The 22,457-nt window shown below is 41.2% G+C and overlaps 1 protein-coding gene across 1 annotated transcript in view; it reads left to right on the forward strand.

Moving 5' to 3' along the window:
• The window catches only part of SCN8A (sodium voltage-gated channel alpha subunit 8), a 184,693-nt gene that overhangs the window by 123,378 nt on the left and 38,858 nt on the right, over positions 1-22,457 (forward strand). The window contains 2 exon segments of the mRNA XM_036866860.1: positions 9,234-9,366; positions 14,166-14,404. Of these exon segments, the coding sequence (XP_036722755.1) occupies positions 9,234-9,366; positions 14,166-14,404 (372 nt within the window).

Consider the following 22,457-nt stretch of genomic DNA (forward strand, 5'->3'; position numbering starts at 1 on the left):
GGTCTCTCTTCCACGCTCCATCCCAACTCTTGTCTCTACCCCCCACCACTTCTGTTTTCTCCCTCCTGGTTTGTTTCTATTTCTCTCTTCAGCCCTCCTCTTTTACTCTCCCTGTTTTCCCTTTTACTTTATTCCTTGCTCCATTTTCCCCCATCTTCCTTTCTTGTTTCTGACTCTGGCCCTTTCCCCATCAACTCTTTCCTTTATTTTATCCCTTTTTCTCTCTCTCCATCTCTGCACGTCTCTGCCTGCTTGTCTCTTTTCCTCCCCACGCCTGCTTTGACTGAATGCCTCTGGCCAGCGGATCCTGCCCGGATGGAATGAGAAGGGCCTCTGCCGTCACCAATGACCAAGTCTGAGCGGGTTTGGAACTACCATTGCTTCTCTCCCCCTACGTGCTCCCTCCTCGTAGGGAAACAGCTTGGAATTTAAAGCTCTTATCTTCCTATTAAAAAAAAAAGTAACATAGCTTTGAATAATTTTCTTAGGCTCCTCTGCAAGAGTGAGATGTGATTTTTCCTCTTTTTCCAAAGAGGAATGTGCATGGGTGATGCTGAGGGTAGGAAGTAGGCACTGGGAGAGCCAGGCAAGGAGAGGTTAAGGAAACCAGTGGGGAACTGGACCTAGACATTTAAAAGGGATTGAGATGGAAATAAATCAAAGGAGGGGAAGGTAGGTGGTCAGGGCAAGAACACATGGTATATGGGGGAGGAAGGAAAAGGGAAGTGAAAGATGAATTTTAAATGTAATCAAATGTCAGGCTCTGGAGGAGCTGTATATAATGGCTTCACAAAATCACTTGTCTAGGGGTTAGGATAATGGCTCGCCTCTTTGGGAAAAGCCATCTCTTAACATTTCTTTAGATTCTAAGCTGTTTATACCTTTTTTTCTAGTTTTAAATTCTTACAACCTTAATGATCCTAATCCTTTCTACCTCTAGTTCCTTAACTTTCCTCAGTCCCTCCTTAGCTGGTCTCAGCTTCTTGAGATAGCATGTCGGTCTGTTTTGTTCCAACACTTCAGTTTCCTCTAGCACAGCATGAAGATAGCCAGCCCTTTAATTAGCATGATGCATGTGTGGAGGAAAATTGGATAATCAAGGATGGAATTATTCGGAATGATCTGCTTTTGGCACTTTAGGACAGTTGTTGACTGTCCTAAATTCAAAAGACAGTTAGGATATTTGACGTCCTTTCTCTTCCTGCCTTTTTATTTAAAAGCAAAATATTTTCCCCCTTATGTTTGTATAGCTTTTTACAAGCTACAAATTACTTTTACATGCTTTATTTGTTTCGAATAAAAATTCCATAAGGCTGACAAAGTGGAGCTGATTATTCCTGTTTTTGAGACGGGGAAACAGGCTCAGTGAATCTGTACTCCTTGGGGTTACACAGTTCATTACTGACAGACCTTTCAGAAACCTCAATCTTCTGTTTCTCAGTTAATTGTAATGTCTTCTCCACCTAGTCACATGGCCATTGCTCTTCTGGAGAACTGTTTGTTTTCAGATCAAGCGTAATAGGAACAATAATAATAACAAACAGTGGCTCCAAAGTCCCCCTCCAAGCTAGGTAGTTGGCCGAAATAAATGTTATGAATGACTGTCTTTACTTGACATATAAGTTTTTGGTCTTCACTGGTTCTATGTCTAGATGTAAATTTTTTGGCTCCATAATTAGACAGATAATTATATTCTCTAAAAAAACAAGACATGATCTCAATGGAGAATGAGGGGTGGGTCAGCACGGACAGTACAGTGGGGATAATTCAAATGTTGAAAACCAAAGTAAATTTTGATATCCTAGCAGTTTTAAAAGATATTTAAGCGAAATAATATATCTTGCTTTTTCTTTGAAGAGAAGGTATTAGAAAAGGTGTCCAGGAAGAAGGAGCTTGAACTTCAGCTTAAAGGCAGATGCGCAGGTTTGCGGGTTTTGTTTTTGTTTTTTTAGCAGTTTGTGTTACGTTGTGTGGGAGACAAATCTGAGAGGCAGTTGAGCAGTTGGCTGTGGAATGGAAGGCTGTCTGCGCCACCTTACGTTGTGGCTGACAGAACGCTGCCCTCGGGGTTTTGGGGGTCCTGCACACTCAACACCCTGTAAGCACTTAGGAGATGCTTTGCAGTGGCCCCAAGTGATGGTGGTGACAGACCTGAGGATTCCCAAGGCCAGGAGGTCAGATCCCAAAGTGGCAGGAAGATGAGGTAGGTAGGACTGTATCATTCCCAAGGGCTTCGTAACAAGGAAAAATTATTTTGTTAGAAGCCATAAAGAAGCACTTCCTAGTTGTTAATGGTGTGGGGAAATATCTAAGTTACATTAATAGGCCAAAAAGACAAAACAAAACAATAACAGAATGCATATAGTCTGTGTGGTATGATATTGTCTATATAAAGACAAACTGCATATAGAAAAAAGATGACTGACTAAAAGTTAACAGTAGCTGCCTTTGGAAGGGGAAATTATTAGTGACTTTTTTTTCCTTCCTTACACTTTTCTTTTCTTTCTAGTTTTCTACAATGGGCCTAATACTTATAGCTGCCATAGACTGAGTTCTGATGACACTATGCTAAGCACTTTATATGTATGATCTCATTTAATTCTTATAACTTCCCCATTCAGTAGGTGGTTTTATCCAATCAACAGATAGACTCAGAGACTTAGTGATTTGTGGAAATGGAACCAAGGTCTTCCTGATGCCAAGAGAACTTCCTGACTGCTTATTTGGGAAGTAGGAAAAGTCATTTATCTTAGAAGGAATTAATATATTCATAATGTTATATGCAGCCCGGGCCAAATGAGCAATTATTATACCTCTTTGGGCTAGAAGATAGTGATTCTCACTGTCAAAACGTTTTGGATGCGTCTGCAGCTACGGATTAACTTGTCCTCGCCTGAACCATCAGAGTGCTTCCAGTTACATACTCATGCTTTATGGACTGTTGTAGGAGCCGTTGATGGTCCATAAGCTGATCTCACACAACATTAATGCTTGGGCTATGCCACATCTGTATTTTTTTCTTTAGGCTCAAATTAAGAAATATAATATTTTCTATGAAAAAAAGACATCCAGACATCACCTCATTAGAATCTCATCAAAAACTATTTCACATCTTCATTAATTATTCAGTTGTGATTGAGTGGTGATAATTTTTTGATTGAGAACTTTTGCTTTTTGCTGAAGCAGAGGATAAGGGGACTTTTCCATGTCTTCATCTCTGAGCTGGAAAATCATTGCTCTTCACTCGTAAAGGAAGCAGGTGCCACTGACCATCCAAAAACACACATAACTCAGAAATCATGTTGTAAATGTAAAGCATTATCTCATTTCATGCTCACAACTCCTGCCCTCTGAGTTAGATACTACTATTGTGTGCATTTTGCGAGGAGGAAACCAAGGCTTAGAGAAATAAAGCAACTTGTCCAAGATTGCACAGTAAGCAGTAGAGTTAGGATTTGAATCCAGACAATCAAACTCCACAGCATTAACCACTAACCATTATGCTATGCTAACTACGAAGCCCGGGTTCTTTATTTACTCAAGTGATCCTGAAAAATGAGCATCTCTAAGCCCATTTCCTTATCTGTAAAAAAGAGATTAAAAGGACCGTTGTTATAGGGCTATTTGAAGATTAAATGTAATAACATTTATAAAATGTGAAGCATATTGCTTGGCCCATCCTTGGTATTCAGAAAGCCAGTTTCCATTCCTTTCCCTATACTTTTTTGACCTTTGTAGACTGAGAAGTAGACAGTGGGATTTCTGCTGAATTGCTTGACTTGGAGAGGGTCGGATTTCTTCTAAGATTCCAAAGATCCTTTGAGAAGGAGAAATTATTGTACAGTATTTTAAAGCAGAATACTACAAAAATTTTAGAAAGGCTTGAACAGGAGATAAATGGCTAGGTCCTAAGGCCACTTCTAAAATGCTCTAAATTTCAGTCCCAAGAAAGGTGACTGGCTGGTAAGTTGCCAGTTATGTATTGCCACGTGAAAGCAGTTCAGAATCAATAACAACTTGAGATTCCTTGGATAGATCTATAGAAATGTGGCAGAACCTGCCATCTGCAGACATGGTAGAGTATCTCTTTGAGAAGGACAGCTACAATTTAGGAGGTTGGAAGTCAGTGGCTAAATGCCTAATAAACTTTGTGTTTGAGTTAAGAGAAATGCAACAAATTTGTATTGGGTTTAAAGTAATTAAGGTTCTCAGTTGCTTCCTCTGTTACTGATAGTTTTGCACCAAGGCTCCTTAGGGGCTGAATTTTTAAAAGGCAGAGAGGCTCCTGACTTTAAAAAGTTGTTAGTTCTCCTCCTCCCTCCCCAACAAAATGAAAGAAAACAAAACAAATAAAAATATACACCTTCATTTCCCCCCCCCCCAAAAAAAATGACCCGAAGAAATAAGGGAGGGGAGAGAATGAGTATGTGATCTTTCCTCTGGTCCTTCGGTCTCAGCATGCTTGGAGGAAGACACCTTCTTCCCACCTTCCAGGTGATGAGAATTGGGCAGCTGAGCCAATAGTAGAGACATACCTCACAGAATCCCAAGCAGATTCTAGGTGGAAAGTGACGATGAAGCTGCTTTACATGGGAGAGAGTCTGCTCCAGGTTTTCTTCCCTTCAATTGGTCATAGTCTGACACAAGAAACAGTAGCCAACATTACTGGTGGGAAAGTGAAATAGTGCAGACACTTTGGAAAACAGTTTGGCAGCTCCTCATAAAGTTAAACATAGAGTTATCAGATGACGCAGAGATTCTACTCATAGGTATATACCCAGGAAAACAGGTGTTCACACAAAAATTTATACATAAATATGTGTATATGTTTTTTTCAAAAAACACAGAATTTTGGTAGTGATTGTACTGAATCTATAGATCACTTTGGGGAGAATGGACATCTTAATTATATTGAGTCTTCCAATCTATGAATGTGGCACATTTCTCCATTTATTTAAGTCTTCTCAAGTTTCTCTCAGCAAAGCTGTGTAGTTTTTAGTGGGGGTCTTAGACATCTTTCATTAGATTTTTTTCCTTGGTATTTGATATTTTTTGATACTATTGTAAAAGGTATAATTAAAATTTTTATTTTCAATTATTTGTTGCCAGAATATAGAAATACAGTTGATTTTTGTATATTGACCTTATATCTCATGACCTTGATAAATTAATGTATTGGTTCTATTAGCCTTGGAGGGTTTTTGTTTTTTGGGGTTTTTTTTGGTAAATTCCATAGTGTTTCCTACATGCACAGTAATATTTTCTGTGAGTAAGAGCAACTGCAATCTTTATGCTCTTAATTTATTTTTCCTGCTTTATTGCACTAGCTAAGACTTTAGATACAAAATTGAATAGACTTGATGAAAGCGTACATCCTTCCTTGTTTCCAGTATTAGAGGAAAAGGATTTAATGTTTCACCAAGAAGCATGATGTTGGCTATAGGTTTCATAGATGATCTTTATCAGACTGAAGCTGCTACATTGTATTTGTGGCTTGCTGAGAAATTTTATTTTTATGCAGAGGTGTTGAATTTTGTTAAATGTTCTTTTTCTGCATCTGTGAGATGATCATATGGTTTTTCTCCTTTATTCTGTTAACGTGATGAATAACACTGACTTTTTTCCTAGTATTAAATTAACCTTGCTTTCCTGGGATAACTCTGTTGGTCATGATGTAGTATCCTTTGTATATATTGCTGGATTCTATTTACTCATATTTTGTTAAGGTTTTCACATCTCTGTTGATGGGGGATATTGATCTCTAATTTTCTTTTCTTGTAATGTTCTTGTCAGGTTTAGTATCAGGGTTATGTTCACTTTATAAAACAAGTTGAGAAGTAGTCTCTTAATCTCTGTTTTCTGAAAGAATTTGTGTAAAATTAGTATTTCTTCCGTAAACATTTGATAGAATTCACTTGTGGAGCCCCATCTGGGCCTAGAGTTCTCTTTGTGATAAGATTTTTTATTATAATTTCTTGAATTAATATGGGCTATTTAGATTTTCTATTTCTTCTTATGTCAGTTTTTATAAGTTGTGTTTGGATATGTTTGTCTATTTCATCCAAGATGAAATGGCATAAAGTTATTCACAACATATCCTTATTATCTTAATAACGTCTATAGGATTTATAGTGATATCCTGTTTTTTCACTCCTGAAAATTATAATTTGTGTTTTCTCTATTTTTTTTCTTGATCAATCTTGCCTGGGGAATTATCAATTTTATTAATCTTTTTAAAGAACCAGCATTTGACCATTTTTGATTGTCTATTATTTGTCCATTTACTAATTCATTAATTTCCATTCTTATTCTTTCCTTTCATATACTTACCTATGGCTTAATTTGATCCTCTTTTTCTAGCTTCTTAAGGCAGAAGCTTTGAGCATTGATCTTATATCTTTTTTTATTTTCTAATATAAACATTTAAAGCTGTAAAATTTTCTCTAACAATTTCTTTAGCTTCATCCCATAAATCTTGATGTATTGTGTTTTCATTGTCATCAGTTAAACTATTTTTTAAATTTCCCTGTGCAAACCTCTTTGATCAATTCACAGATCTTTAGAAGTCTGTTGTTTAATTTACAAATATGTGGGAATTTTTCTGGATATCTTATTATTACCAAGACTTTTGATGGAACCAGTTATTTGGATCTATGCTAAATGCTCTTGCCTTTGTAAAAAGATAATTAATGAATTTCTCTTTTTACCTTCTAAAATTTCCTAAGTATGGGCTTTGAAATGTTCATTTCTCGGCATCTTCTTTCATTTGTTTCTTTTTTAAAATTTAAGCAATTGTACAGTATAGATTATAGTTCTATAACACATTATGGATTATGGAACAAATTTTAATATTTCAGAAGTTGTCTCCACATAGCCTTGCTATAGTTTACTTTCATTTTACATAGAAAGAGATAAATAGTAATTGTTCCATCTTAATATTAAGTGTGGGGATAAATTTTTCTTTAATTTTTGTGGATTTTTTTATCCAAGCTAAAAATTGTTTTATCTTTTGAATAGGTGTCAACAAATGATAACATAATGATTTGGCTAGGTCTTTTTAGATAGCATTTTCATTAATTTTGTTTTTTTAAGGTTGGTGTTATTAAAGCCTGAAGAATTTATATCTTATTATATCCAGCATGCCCAGAAGACAGTAAGCTACACTAATACCAAAGCCATATTACGTGCAGTTTCATCCTTCTTTGATGAACCAGCCAGTCCATTAGATCTTCCAGTACCTCGGGGGTCAGCATTATAAAATCTATCTATTGTAGATTTGTGGAAGGGCAGTTCAATAAAAATCTAGAATCAATAAATGTCAGAAATGAGAATGTCCATTGTATTGGGACTTCTGTGTTCATTTTTAGATGATTGTCATTTTTTTAATAAATTTATTTATTTATTTATTTATTTTAATTTGGCTGCATTGGGTCTTCGTTGCTGCGCGTGGGCTTTCCGTAGTTGCAATGAGCGGGGGCTACTCTTCGTTGTGGTGCACGGGCTTCTCATTGCGGTGGCTTCTCTCGTTGCAGAGCACGGGCTCTGGGCGCTCTAGCTACTGTACTTCAGTAGCTGTGGCACGAGGGCTCAGTAGTTGTGGCTCGCAGGCTCCAGAGCACAGGCTCAGTAGTTGCAGCGCTCGGACTTAGTTGCTCCGCGGCATGTGGGATCTTCCCGGACTGGGGCTTGAACCTGTGTCCCCTGCACTGGTAGGCGGATTCTTAACCACTGCGCTACCAGGGAAGTCCTGTCATTTTTTAAATATAGTAGTTTAATCTCATTTATTAAATGTCATGAATATCAGGCTGGGAATTGTAGCAAAAAGTGATTTCTCAAAGAAACATACCGTATCATGACCTGAGCTAATGGTTAAGTCATTCTTACAAATACAGATGTTTGTATAGTAATGCACCCAGGAATTCCCAAGGAAACCAGTTCTTTTTCTTTTCCATTTCTTCTGCAGCTAGCTCTGCCAAGCAAACAAAACAAAACAAACAAAACCCTAAGGTAAACCAAATCTCTGAATCAGTGCAACTATTTGATAAAACACTATGATGGGATAAATTATAATCTGCCAGGAACTTTCTTCAGTACAGTTCTTAAAATCTAAATATATGTAAGAGTAGAAAGGCTTTCTGATGTAACTCTCCAGAGATGATTATTTTCTTTTCAAAACTTTCTGTCACTGATCAGACAGATACTTCTCTAGCTTCATACAAACACATGTCTCCCCTGTCCTGTGGTGACTGTCTCTGTCCTCTTACCTTCACATGGAAGGAGCAGCTAAGTTTATATGGATGACGTGTTACAGTGGACAGCATGGTTACTAGAAAGCTACGTTTTAAGCCACCCCATTAAGCCTGATCTGATGTAGAATATTCAGGTTGGCACAAACAGCGCAAGCAAGGGACATTCAGAGACCCTTTGCCGTAATCTACCATACTGGTATTGCCCACGGAGGAGCGTGTAAAAATATTTTGTTTAACAGTCTGATGGTGTTTTCTGCCCTTTTTATTTGGTTGGGAATTTGAAAATTTCAGGTTAACTCATAAAATAAAAATGTAAAAAGACAAGATAAATGTAAAAAGACATATGAGGCAATGTGTTTATTTTAATTAAGATGGCAAAACCTACCATTCTTGTTTGCAGTGGCTTGGAGGAGATTTGGAGTAGAACTTCTACTTGCTAACGTTCAGTTAGGCCCAGGTTTGACATTTGGAAGTGACAGTTTGGTAGAATGACGGTGCTCCTACAAGTGAAGGAAACTGTGTCTGTAATACTCAGTGTGATCAGGGACCTGGCCCTTCATGAAATTACACATACAGGTGAATTTGACTTATTTTATCATGTGGTCCGATTCTAGCCAAATGCTGTGGATATGAGAGGAGGACAGGAGAACTCAGGGTCTACTTCTGATGGCATTTTCCCAGGGGATCTGGTCTTTCTACTCTATGCTTACATTGAGCAGATCAGGTATTTGGATCCCAGGCAGACTCTTGGGTTCACTGTAGATTTTATACACACTTAAACGACTTGGTCTTGTCATCTGTGGAACTAAGGATGATCCATGGCCAGCTCGTTTCATTCTACTTCTTGAGGTGAATAGGATTGTAGGATCAAAGTAAAAAGATCTAAGGAAGAGCATATGTTCTCACTCACTCCGGACTATATCCGGTAAGGCCCAGCCTTAACGTTTATAAGACTTTACTCACCCAACTTGCTGTTTTTTTCAGGCTACAACCGAGGTGGAAATTAAGAAGAAAGGCCCTGGATCTCTCTTAGTTTCCATGGACCAATTGGCCTCCTATGGGCGGAAGGACAGGATCAACAGTATATTGAGTGTTGTTACAAATACACTGGTAGAAGGTATGTGCCTTGTGATGTTGGTCCAAGCTGCTGAGCTATAAATATGTAGTGTGCATGATTATATAAATATAGTCCCTTGGTCTGAGTTTTGCAAAAATTGTCTCTGAGCTTTAGGAATAGAGTCTGCTGGTTATAGAAACCAGCATTTCAGATCTACATGCGGAGAATCCAGGAAGGACTTCAAAGCCGCTGCCAGCACTGTACACTGATAGGTAAGAAGTATGAAGGAACAACATAAGAGTGAGCTAGAGGACCTCAAGAAGTCTCTGTAATCATCACCATGAGGAGCCAATAGGGTGACGTGAGGCAGAGAGGAACAGAGACGGAAGAACTGTGATGATAGAAAATGATGGAACCCCCCCTTGTGCCCTCGACCACAAAACTTACCTTCCTCTTTTCCTTTTTAGCTACTTACAGATCTTTTGGTTTTCCCTTAAGGACAAATGTGCCGTGCGTTGTGATTATACCTAATTCTGCCTCGCTTTAAACACCCCCATATCCATAAATATATTGCACGTGTGAACAGGTAAGCTGAAACCCCTCTAACGCTGGCGCTCTGTGCCCAGGGGAAGGGCAGCCACTGTTGAATCATAGTGTGCCTGCAGCAGCGTAGCCGTCAGAGCCTGAAGTCAGTAGCAGGTGGCTCCTCCATGACACAGCCTGGCTTGCTGAGGAGCAGCTGAGGATTTCCCATTACACTGCAGTTCCCTCGCAAGTGTCTGCTTTCTGTCCGACTGTGGTCTGTATTCCAGGCTCCTCTTGGCTTCTTTGGCAGTAGATTCAGTGACCAGGTTTTCTCTCACAAGATTCTGATTGATTCTGCATGCTTCTTCTTCATCTGATTCGTGTTGATGTAGCTGAGTTGTCCCATCATAGACCCGTACTGTTCCTGATTGCCGTTCTTCAGAATCCACACACCCAGGCTAACCCAGGAATAATCAGAGTCCCTGAGAATCCCTAGAAGGGAACCCGAAACTCCCCTGGAATACTCATATCTGCACATATGGGCAAGGAGTTAGACTAAACCTAGACTAATCTTGAGAATGTATCACGTAAGAAGAATACTGAACTAACTACTTTTCAGCTCCTGAACAGCTTCATTTAGTCCTGTTTTCTTTAATTCCCACTGAGGTCATTGTCTGATAGAACATCTTTAAGCTTTATAGTTTATACTTTGAGATAACAGGTAAGTAACTGCAGATCATAAGAATTCCAAGGTAAGATATATCAATATTAGCCTAAGAACCTTAGCAAATTTTATTCTTCACTTGGAGACCAAGACAAGATTTCTCTGAGTATCTGTAGCAGTTGAGAAAGAAAAACGAACAACCTCCAACAGGCCTATTTTATTCCTGGTAAAAACATCAGAGCAGGAGAACTATCCATGCAACGCAACAGTGATTTATTGGTTACCTCGGTGGCCTAGCGCAGGGTCTGGCAAAAGTAGATGCTCAAAAGATGTGTCCTGAACTGAATTTTGTTGTGCTTGGAATTGGGGAGGAGTACTGGGGCTGCAGGATTCCTTTCGGAGGCCTTAGTACCTGTCCTGCCTTTCCCTGCTCACACATCCTCCCATCCTATCTCCCTTTGCTAAAGCTGATGAGACAGAACTGCTGTAATCAAAGGACGATGCATGGCTGGAGCTGAAAGATGTGAGAGAATTAAAGGACATTAAGAAAGATCCATTCCTATTTAACCACTGTTCCCTCTGTATTTAACAATTGCTACAACATGGAAAGCCAGCACTGAATGAATAATTGTTTTTGCTTTTCAGCCTTCAGTTAGGAAACTCTGACATTATTTTAATCCAAAGAAGCGGGCTTCTTATCTAATGGTTTAGAAACCACAGTGGAGAATTCCAGAATCCTGTAAATAATGAGATAATCCTGCCTGCTCTGCCTCACCCCTATCCTATTGCGAGCATGCTCACCAGGATCCAATAAACTCAGCGGAATTCACAATCAGCAGAGCCATAAGCTTTGGGGATATTTCAGAGGACGGGGCATGGGGTGTCGGCAGAGAGTAATGTGGTCTTACTTCTGCTCAAAGCAGTAAAGCTATGGGAGAAGGGGAGAGGGTTGAAGTAAGAATGAGGAAGCAGTGATGGTATTTAGCATTTTTGATTCTCTGGTGAAACAGTTTCAAAAGTGTCAGTGCAATTACTTACCTGGTATCTGCCTTTCCAGGTGTGGCTATAAGCTCTGTGAGGGTGGCGATTCTTGTTCGTCAGTGTAGTCCCAGTGCCTAGCACGTTGTTGAATTGACCTGGGAGAAGCCTTGGCCTTCAGAAACCTCCTGGTCTACAAAGGCCACCATCTTGGAGGAATCATGAGGCCCTCTCTGAAAACAATTCCCAGTGCCCCCAAGGTTGAGACTACAATTCCCAGTGCCCCCAAGGTTGAGTGCCCCCAAGGTTCTCTCTGAAAATGTCCAGGAGCAAACTAAGGGGAGCCCCACAAACTTCTGGACATCTCACCCCCATATGTTAACACATTCGCCCAGAGTTTGCTGTTCCGGGTGTGCAGGGCCAGTAACGATGTGCAGAGTTGTGAGTCTCTTTATAAACCTCCTTATTCACCTAACTGATCTCTTCTAGCTCCTAAAGCTCCACATTATCTTAGTTTTTGTGGAACGGAAACGAGTATCCTGAGGATCTTCCCCTCTCAGTAAATGGGAGGGATACTAGATATCTAGTATCCCTTTTTGGTGCCCCATAGGGTAGGGAAACCTACCCTTGTCTGTCTGGCAAGGACTCAGAGCCTAGTTCATTGTAAAATGTTACAATTGTGTCAACTGTTAGAAACGTGAACAGTCCGCTGCTTCAACCTCCATGTGCAGGTGAACAGCAGACATTTGGAGAAAGGAGGAGATAAAAAAAGGAACGGAACCAGATTTCCAAATATGTACTATAAGAATTTATGGAAATAAGAGAACCTTTTCAATTTTCTTTTTTGGGAAGAAGACTAAATTTACCTTGGGAAGGGAGGGAGTTCTATGAGGAAGAAACCAAAGCAAATTTTCTTCACAGACTTCCTTTCCCACACAGACTCCCACGTGTCGCTTACTGTGGCCCTTAAATCTGAAAAACCAAGGCAACCATTTTCTTAGCAACCAGGGAGCCAATTAGAAGCCCAACCAAAGCACCCCATCTAAAATAAAGCCATCACCATGGGCACCATCCGGCTGGTTGGAAAAAGGGAAAGTAGACTGATTTAAAGCAGCCATCTTGCTCTTCGTGAAATGTTGGGAAACTTTTTTTCTATTCCCTGAATGATTTGATTTTGTTAGTGGATTTGAGTGGGGTCAGGGTGGTAGCGGATGCAGTTATATCCAACCCCACAGAGCCAAGACCTGGCCTCTAAGGATTATCATGCTGACGGGTTTTCAAAGTTACACCTCTTCAAGAATATCCTTCCAGATCAAGGTCCTTGGACTTTTGTGATGCTAGCTATTATATTTCATACTTAATTTGAGGAGGGCTTTGTTACCGAGGGCCTCACGCCTAGATTGTTGGAGCTGAATGGCTCTCCGCCTTTAGTGTCTAATTGTCCTTTCTAATCTTTGCTTTGTAAACGACCTTAGAGCTCATCGAGTCCAGTGATTGTCAGTCTGGGTTTATCAGAGTCCTAGGACCCTGGGGAAGTACCTCAGGGAAGGAAGACTTGGATTGCCCTGGACTCCAAGCTTCTCTTCCTGCCTAAACTAGAGCAGCTCCTGGTTTGTCTATTTTACATATTGGGGGTCACATAAGATCTTGTTTGAAAAAATGCGTCCTGCTTTTAAAAGAGGGACAGACTAAAGAGACGAAGAGGAGAAGACAAAAGAAGAGAGAAACAAAAAGGAAGGAAGAAAGAGACTGAGGGACGGGGAGACGAAGAAGATAGAGAAAGAAAGGATGAGAGTGGGAAAGGGTGAAAGGGCAAGAGAAGGAGAAAGAGAGAAGAGCAGAGATGAGAAAGAGGAAGGAAGGAGCAAAGGGGAAGGAATGCAACCTCTGTTCCTGACTGCATTGCGAACTCACATTGTGAACTCGTACATCTTTGGGAACCTAAGACAGATGGTCCATGTGGTGGCTTGGTTGACAATGCTGGTTCTGCTGTAAAGAAAATAAACAACAATAGCAAATGCTTTCATAGCACTTGCTGTATGCTAGGGTGTTCTGAGGCACTTTATATATGTTTTAGCTCATTTAACTGTCGCAGCAAACTGAAGTAATTTACTCAAGGGCCCACAGTTAGCAATTGCCTGAGCTGGTTACACCCATATATGTCTGGCTTCAGTGTGTGTGCTTTTGACTGCTTCTCTGATAATAAATAGTTTAATGATACCATGTGTAATAAAATATCTACCGTTTATTGAGGACTTACCTTGTGCCAGGCCCTGTGCTGTCTGCTATCAACCACTTAATCTGTAAGCAAAGGAGGAGGATTATAGGACTCATTTAGTCCTATAGCCTGAAAGTCAGTGCCCTTTTAGATGAGGCAACGGAAGCATAGAGGACGCAGTACCTTGCCTGAGATCATACACTTGTGAGTGTGGAAGCCAGTTGAACCAGGGTTGCTATGCTTCCCAAACGGGTGGATTGAGTTTTGTTTATAACTAGATCCTTGTTAACTGGGATGTGACCTGGCACTGGTCATGCCTCCTCTCTGCCTTCAAGAGAAGGAAAACTGAGGGAAGCTCTCAGGAAAGTCAGCACTCCCTGGCCACCTTCCTTCTTGTGTTAATAGCAGTGATACCCAACCCTTTTGTTTTCTTCCCAAGACTGAGGGGCTACCTTTGTTCTTTACCCACTACAGAGCTGGAAGAGTCTCAGAGAAAGTGCCCGCCGTGCTGGTATAAATTTGCCAACACTTTCCTCATCTGGGAGTGTCACCCCTACTGGATAAAGCTGAAAGAGATTGTAAACTTGATCGTCATGGACCCTTTTGTGGACTTGGCTATCACCATCTGCATTGTCCTGAATACACTGTTTATGGCAATGGAGCACCATCCTATGACGCCACAGTTTGAACATGTCTTGGCTGTAGGAAATCTGGTAAGATGGAGCATGGCCTCCTGATTTGACCATCTGAACGGGTTTTGCCTGTAGGAATTTTGTTTCTGAGACTGAAAGCTGGAGTTTAGTTGAAAAGAAAGTAATAGTTAATTGGAAGACAAATGCTTCCACATATGCCGCAGCCCCGCCGCTTCTGCTCGCTTGTGATCCCTTGGCTGTTTCCTCTTTCTGCAGAACTTTGAAGACGTCATTTAGGAGCTGTTGGTGACAGAATGGGAGGCATGGTACAGTGGGTTGGTTTCAGCAACCTGAGCCAAGGACTTGTGGATTTCTTTCTCATTCTGTTTCTCACATTACTTCCTGCATTACTCCAGCAAATCGCTTCCCCTTTCACCTTCAGTAACAACCACCACAAAATAGGGGAGCTCTTTCAGGGCGTTAAATCTAACGATAAATTTGCGCACACCGTCATATCTTAATTATCCATATGGGGACTGTCCACGGGAAATTTTAAATACTAGGCTGGTTTCCCCTCCTGTCCAACTTCTGAGTGTCATCCAGTTTCTACCATTAGTTGATCTGTGCCAAATTTATTTTAACGTTGGTTTAAGTGATTAATTTATATTATTTAGAAGATAAGTATGCAGTTTTTAAAAAATAGATTATGTCGTGTATTGTGAAGTCAAGTAGTTGTAATTTGGGGATTTTCTGTTTTACTTCTTTAGTACAAAAATCAGGAGTTGATTGAATTTTGATCGACTGTAAAGAGTTAGTTGGAAAGAATCCTCTAGGTCATCTGGCTGCATTATTCCTTAGGAGTTGCACTATAGGCATGTCAGATCTAGTTGTTACCATTTAATTTGTGCATGATCTCTGCCTGGTATTTCTCTCTCTCTCTCTCTTTCACACACACACACACACACACACACACACACACACAGAGTTTCTACCTTAAGTCCTAATATACTGTTAAAGTGTTATAATATCATTTTGACTGCTGATTCGGAAAACACACACTGGTTAGTCCTTACAGCTGATGTTCCCTAGTACACATCCAAGGTGATACTGTAATCTTTCCAATCTTTATGTCTGAGTTAGTGACACACTTCAGACTCACTACTGCGATGTGCAGCTCAATGAAATACCCAGAGTCTTGAAACAGGATACCCTCATAGACTATCCAGGAAATCTGTTAACTGTCTCTGAAAGGCCTCTGAAGGTGGCTTGCTGTGTGATTGGCCGACCCTGGGGCTTGGCCATCAAGCAGCATTTTGAGTCAATCAATAATATCATATAGATATAAGCTTTATTTTATTAGCCAATAGTTATGTAACGAGAAATATGACTTGATCAACTTTGTTGTTGATGGTAGTGGCAGTGATGTGTTTCCTGCAGTGTTCTGTTTTTCTCAAAGCCTTTACTTTTACTTGCTTTTTGCAGAATCAGTCCTTGATTTCCAAGGGATTTTGAAAGGCCTTTTCACATACTACCAGCAGAATTGCCCTCAGACCAGGCCAGAAAATAACGTTATTTTTCTCTTCTTGAAAATCTAGAGGGGACTTCCCTGGTGGTCAGGTGGTTAAGACTCCACCCTTCCATTGCTTCCACTGCAGGGGGCACGGGTTCCATCTCTGGTTGGGGAACTAAGGTCCCACATGCCGCACAGCACAGCCCCCCCCCCAAAAAAAGGAAACCTAAATTAGAGTCGTGAGCATTCAGAAGACTTTGGTCAGAATCATCACTGAAGAAGAGGGAGAGAGGAGAAGTTCAGCAGCTAATATTCAGGGACTTCCTGAGCCAAGCCAACCAGAACCAAGTTCTAAAAAGAGAAAGCACTCCGGGGGCAGAGTTTTCAAGGGAAAAGTAATGTCTGATTAGCAGTGGGGATGGAGAACAGTGAATGGTTCAGGATACTTTGGACTGGCCAGTGAATTGGACATGAGGGTTGATGGGAAAGAAATCAGGAATGGTGCCTAGATCGGGGAAGTTTGGTAAGCGAGGGGGAAATGGGGATGACTGAGCAAGGAACAGGGGTGGAGTTTAAAATCAGGAGTTCTGTTTTGGACATATTAGCCTTAAATAAGCCATTGATTTCTGTCCGGAAATGTTTTACATCTGTAAAATGAGGATGACACCATGTCATCAGTAGTTGGGAGGAAAAAATGAGAACCTATACAGAAGTATTTGGACTAGTGAAAAGTACTCTCCATACTTAGGAACTGTATGAGTGTAGTTCAGTAGGAGAATTTTCAAAGGCTTGGAGATTTGGATACAGCCTTTGACTGAACCTGAGAATAAGAGAACAAAAAAAAAATGTGTGGACTAGCTTATGAAATAGACTGGGACCTTCTCTTGTGGTTGGACGGTGAGGCTTTTCCCACAGCTGGGACAGTGAATTGAGTTGTGTTTGTCCACAAACGTGCAGATAGATGTTTTTGAGGGAAGATGAGAACAGCATTTTGTAAATTGGCAATCCCTGCCTCTTCCATCCTCCCCATAAGAAAAAAATGTTCATAATAGGAGGAAGAGTAAAGATAATTCGATCCAACCCCCATGTTTTATAGAGGAAAGTGAACCCAGGGAAGCTACTTGACTTTTGTATTGTTTAGTAGATAAATGTAATGATTCTTTTCTTGCCTTTTTTTGGTAACCATTTGAACACAACAGTGAGTTTATAACGTGGTTTTTTAAACAATCTTAATCTTACAGAAAAGTTTCAAGTACAGTGTAAAAAACTATTTTTTAAGAGGAAGTTGCTGACACAGCCTGTCACCCCCAAATACTGTAGTGTGCTTTTACAAACAAGTACATTCTCCTGGACTTTTGGGGGACTTTCGCACAAGCGAGACTGTCATCTTCTCATTACATCTACCAGGTGGCACATGATTTGCATTTGTCCCGTTTCTGCCTGTGGTCACTTGATCACTTGATTAAGGAGGTTCTGCCAGGCTTCTCCCCTGTACAGTTACTCTTTTTCCATTTATAATTAATAAGTGTTTGTGAGGAAGACACTTTGAAGCTATCTAAATTTCCTGTTTTTCATTAAACTTTTGATTTATTCCTTTACTTACTTATATCTGTATGGACTCAAGGTTTTCAGTCTTATTCAGTGGGTTTTAATCCATTACTGTCATGTACTTAGATGTTTAAACCATTCCCGATTTGGCCAGTAGGAGTCCCTTCAAGGTGGCTTCCGTGTCCTTTCAACACGTCCTCGTTGCTTCCTTGCTTTCTCAGAAATATTCCAGGCTAACTTTATATTTTTCCTGTCTCAGGTCTGGAATCAGCCATTTCTCAAGCAGCCCTTGTTGTTTTAGTGGAAACTGACATTTAGAAGTCAAGATCTGTTGAAGCAATATACACAACTGGGCCCTCTCCGTACAGGGCTCACTGCTTATTCTAACCCAGCATTACAGGATTCATTCTAGTGTTCCTCTTTCTATGTTTATAACTCCTTCTCCAACAAAAAGAGACCTGGTTGCCACCATCTTTAGTATATTCCCTTATTTGATTTTAAAAAAAAAGCCATGGTTACCTCTTCCAGCGTGGGTGTCCTCTCCCCCTGGTCAGGCTCTGACGCCCCATGCTGGGCTCTCCAGCAGCCACGGAGCTCCTCCACGTGGACCCCTCCTCACACTTCTCAGGCACTGTCATCCCCGGCCAGGCCACGCCACACATCCTTGTTTCCCGTGCCCCACTTGAACGTGAACGCCTCATAGTGGACCTTCCCCCCGCATGGACCCCTCCTCACCCCACACCAGGCTTCCCCTACCTAGAAGCTCTCAGCATCCTGCTTGGACTCGGGCACCCCATGCCAGCCCACCCTTCCTGGCCCTGCTCGAGCGCTGACTCTCCACTCCATGCTGCCCGTCTGCAGGGACACTTTCCCCCCATCTCAGGCTGTCCTTCCACCTAGAAGTTCTCCTCGCCCGGCTCTGTAGCTAGCTCCAGAGGCCAGGCCACACCCTCCTCACTCTGCTTGGCTCTGACACCCCACACCAGGCTGTCCTCCCCATGAGGTTGCAGTCTCCACCTGCTTAAGCTCTAACTCTCTCTGCGGGTCCCCCACCCCCTCCAGGGTGGACACCCTCCCATCCCATTTAGGCCTCAACATCCTGTGCTGGGCAGCCATTCTACACAAATACCCTCCTTATCCCACTCAGTCACTGGGCTGTCCCCCCCAAAGTGAACACTCTCCTTGGCCTGCATTGGCTCTGATAGCCCATGCTAAGCTGCCCTCCTGCACAGATGCCCTGCTTGGGCTCCAGCTCCTGACACCAGGCCCCCCTCCATGTGGATAAGGGCTTTTGGCGGGGAGGGGGTATGGAAGGAAGGGCAAAAGCTTAACCTAACATGTAAGTTGAATTTCTGAGAATCTAAGCAAAAAAGGAAAAACAGGAAGTTATTTTCATCCTTCACCAAATACACATGAATGTTATGGTTTCTTTTTTTTTTTTTTTTTAATTAATTAATTAATTTATTTATTTTTGGCTGTGTTGGGTCTTCGTTTCTGTGCAAGGGCTTTCTCTAGTTGCAGCGAGTGGGGGCCACTCTTCATCGCGGTGCGCGGGCCTCTCACTGTCGCGGCCTCTCTTGTTGCGGAGCACAGGCTCCAGACGCGCAGGCTCAGTAGTTGTGGCTCACGGGCCCAGTCGCTCCGCGGCATGTGGGGTCTTCCCAGACCAGGGCTCGAACCTGTGTCCCCTGCATTGGCAGGCAGACTCTCAACCACTGCGCCACCAGGGAAGCCCGTTATGGTTTCTTAATTGTAGCTTAGCTAGATTTTCAACCCAAAGGAATTCTTTTCAGATTTTCATTTTTCTTTATCTGTGTCCCTGTAGCCCCTCACGCATACCTCTTTTTAAATTCTTACTACCTGCTAAATGTTTTTGTGCCTGTCTTCTCCTGGTTGGGTAAGCACAGATCTGAGGGGGCTCCTAGGATGTGGAACTTTCACTTTGAAAGTGGGACGGTTCTGGGCATACCAGTTCAAGCTGATCACCCTGTCGACCCAGGATGCAGGACTTTCAGTATTAAAACCAGACAAGTCTCAGTACTAAACCCAGCCAAGTTGGTCACCTGACTCAGTTGTGACCAATGGGTGACTCAGTTCCTGAGGATCCATTATTTTTCATGGTCATATTTTTTTTTCATGTCTCCATTGTGGTACATAGGGCTTTTATCAAATTGAATTTCATTAACTTTGGAAGAGGATCCACTACAGAACAGGAGCTGATTAGCCTCCTTCTGGGCGTAGACAGGGGCATGCAAATCCCAGTGGCTCCCAAATGAGCCTAGCTTTGTAGACACAGTTATGGCAGAGGAGATGTGCTGCTTCTCCCTGCCCTTCCCAAGCCCCAGGCAGAGCCCCAAATGAAATACCCCAGTCTTGGGGCACTGTAGGCCTTGCCTGGTGAGCTGGCATCACAAGTGCTCAGGCCTATGCCCAGGGGCCTGTCCAGTAGGCCCCTGAAACATATGCTGACCATGAATTCAGAACATTCAATTAGGACAGAATTCTCGATCTTTCTTTGGTCTTAGGACCACTTTATACTCTTAAAAAGAGCTAAAGAGCTTTTTTTTATGAGAGTTGTATCTTTTGATATTTACCATATTTGAAATTAAAACCAAGAAAAATCTTAAATATTTATTTTAAAATCACAATAATATACCCATTATACAATTACATAAATAATATTTTATGGGGAAAAACTGTATTTTCTGAGAAAAAAATGGCATTGTTTGGCATTTTTGCAAATCTCTTTCATGTCTGGTTTGATAGAAGATACCTAGATTCTCTTACCTGCTTCTGTATTTAATGCATTGTGATATATTATTTTGGTTAAGTATAGGACGAAAACCTGGCCTCACACAGATGTGTAGTTGGAAAAGGGAAAGGATTTCATGACCCTTGAAAGGGTCTTAGGGACCCCAGGGATCCCTGACTACACTTTGAGATCTGCTGCACTAGAACATAAATTCTTAGGTGAATATTTGATGACATTCACAAGAGGGACATTTATATACAGTTGATGTGCTGCTTGTAGTTCCCTTTTTTTAAAAATTAATTAATTAATTAATTTATATTTGGCTGTGTTGGGTCTTTGTTGCTGCACGTGGGCTTTCTCTAGTTGCGGAGGGCAGGGGCTACCCTTCGTAGCGGTGCACGGGCTTCTCATTGCGGTGGCTTCTCTTGTTGCGGAGCACGGGCTCTAGGCGCACAGGCTTCAGTAGTTGTGGCACGCGGGCTCAGTAGTTGTGGCTCCCGGGCTCTAGAGCTCAGGCTCAGTAGTTGTGGCGCACAGGCTTAGTTGCTCCGCGGCATGTGGGATCTTCCCGGACCAGGGCTCGGACCCGTGTCCCCTGCATTAGCAGGCGGATTCTTAACCACTGCGCCACCGAGAAAATCCTTGTAGTTCCTTTTTCTCCTCAAGAAGCATATCACAGTGCCAAGAAGAATGGCATCAAATGGATAACCTTAAATCTACTCTTCTCCATTTAATTCCTTCCAATAGTTACAAATTTATTTTCACCCAAACCCCAAACAAGGGCAGCACACTATGTGCTGAAACAACATGGGTGCCGACCTCTGTCACAGGCATTTCTACCAGGCGCCTGGAGGCCTTTCATCCCATTGAAAGGCAGCACCACATAACTGTGTCATTGATCTTCTGTCAGGAACCAGAGTTCCCACAGTATAGATATTCCGAGGTCAGTCAGCCCGTGCTTGTTACTGAGCACTTAATGTATGCTCACCAAGAACTAATGGGACAGCAAATTCAGTCTCTACTTAGTGTGCGTTAAGTGGGTTAATGTTTCTATGTAGAGAAACCTTTGATGGGCTGATGCTAAGGGTAAAGTGTGTGTCAGGAGTTGATTCACTGCCCCTACTTTCCTGACCTCACGCAGAGTGGTATTCTATTTGTATACGCTTAGCTTGCACTATGAACTTTGATTTAACTTAACCAGATCTCTTCAGGGAATATTTTCTTTCAATTTTAGGGTACTGCATCTTCAATTTAGAAAAATGGCGGACCATAGAAACGTATATGGACCCCCAAAATTTCCAGCCCAGTTATCCATTTTGTTGTGTTTTCATCAAGTCATTCTGTTTATTGCTATACATTAATTCAGTGTATTCAAAACAGTGTCTGTAATCTAAGTATTTTTCACTATTTTTAATTCTGTCCTCAGACCATATCTCCAAAGTTTTCCTCAAACTCCTTCATATGTAAACTTGGTAACGAAGTGGTTACAAGTATTAACTTACTATGAATTTTAAATCTGCTGCGTATAAAGTCTTCTCCTCTAAAAACAGAATATTCAGTAATAGTCGTATGTTACATGCTTAGGCTAGAATGAGGGTATTGGTCTTGTCAAAACTGGAGTTCATGGGATTTTACTTTCTCCCTGCATGTTATGTTACTAAGGCCTTGGGAAGGATGCAGAAAGCATTGGGAAACACAAGGTGCTCTGAAAGGCAGAAAAGTGGGAGCCAGGTAACACAGGGAAGAAGTCATTCTCGTACCCAATAAGCTCCAAATCTAAAACAATTACTACATTATTGACTATCATACTGAAAAAATCAAAAGGACGCACCAAAGTCTCCAACAATAAGAAAGTTCTTTGAGGATATATTTACCCAATAGAATATTATACAAGCAATAAAAGTGAGAGTTACGAAGACCGTGTTGCAACATGAATGGAGTCATGATAAATGAAAAATGCGTGATAAGTGAAATGAGTCGTGATAAGTCAAGATAAGTGTAAAGCCAAAATATTATGTAGTCTGTGGCTTACAACTCTGACAAAATATATATGCATTTGAAGAAAAAAAAAGAAAAGGAGTACATTAAAATAATAGTTGTATGCAAGGTGGTGAGACTGAATGTTTCTCCTGTATTTTTCACACTTTTAGCAATGTTCTGTTGCTTTTACCATTTAAAATAAGAAAGCCTGCAGTATATGTCGACGTTTGAGAAGACACATAATGTCAAATCAGGAATAATACTGTATTTTTTAAATATAATTATAACACGAGTGATTTTTTTCTTTTTTTTTGGCCAACATCCCAAACGTGGCATACACATTC

This window comes from Balaenoptera musculus, chromosome 10, assembly GCF_009873245.2.
Source record: "Balaenoptera musculus isolate JJ_BM4_2016_0621 chromosome 10, mBalMus1.pri.v3, whole genome shotgun sequence".
NCBI classification, from domain to species: domain Eukaryota; kingdom Metazoa; phylum Chordata; class Mammalia; order Artiodactyla; family Balaenopteridae; genus Balaenoptera; species Balaenoptera musculus.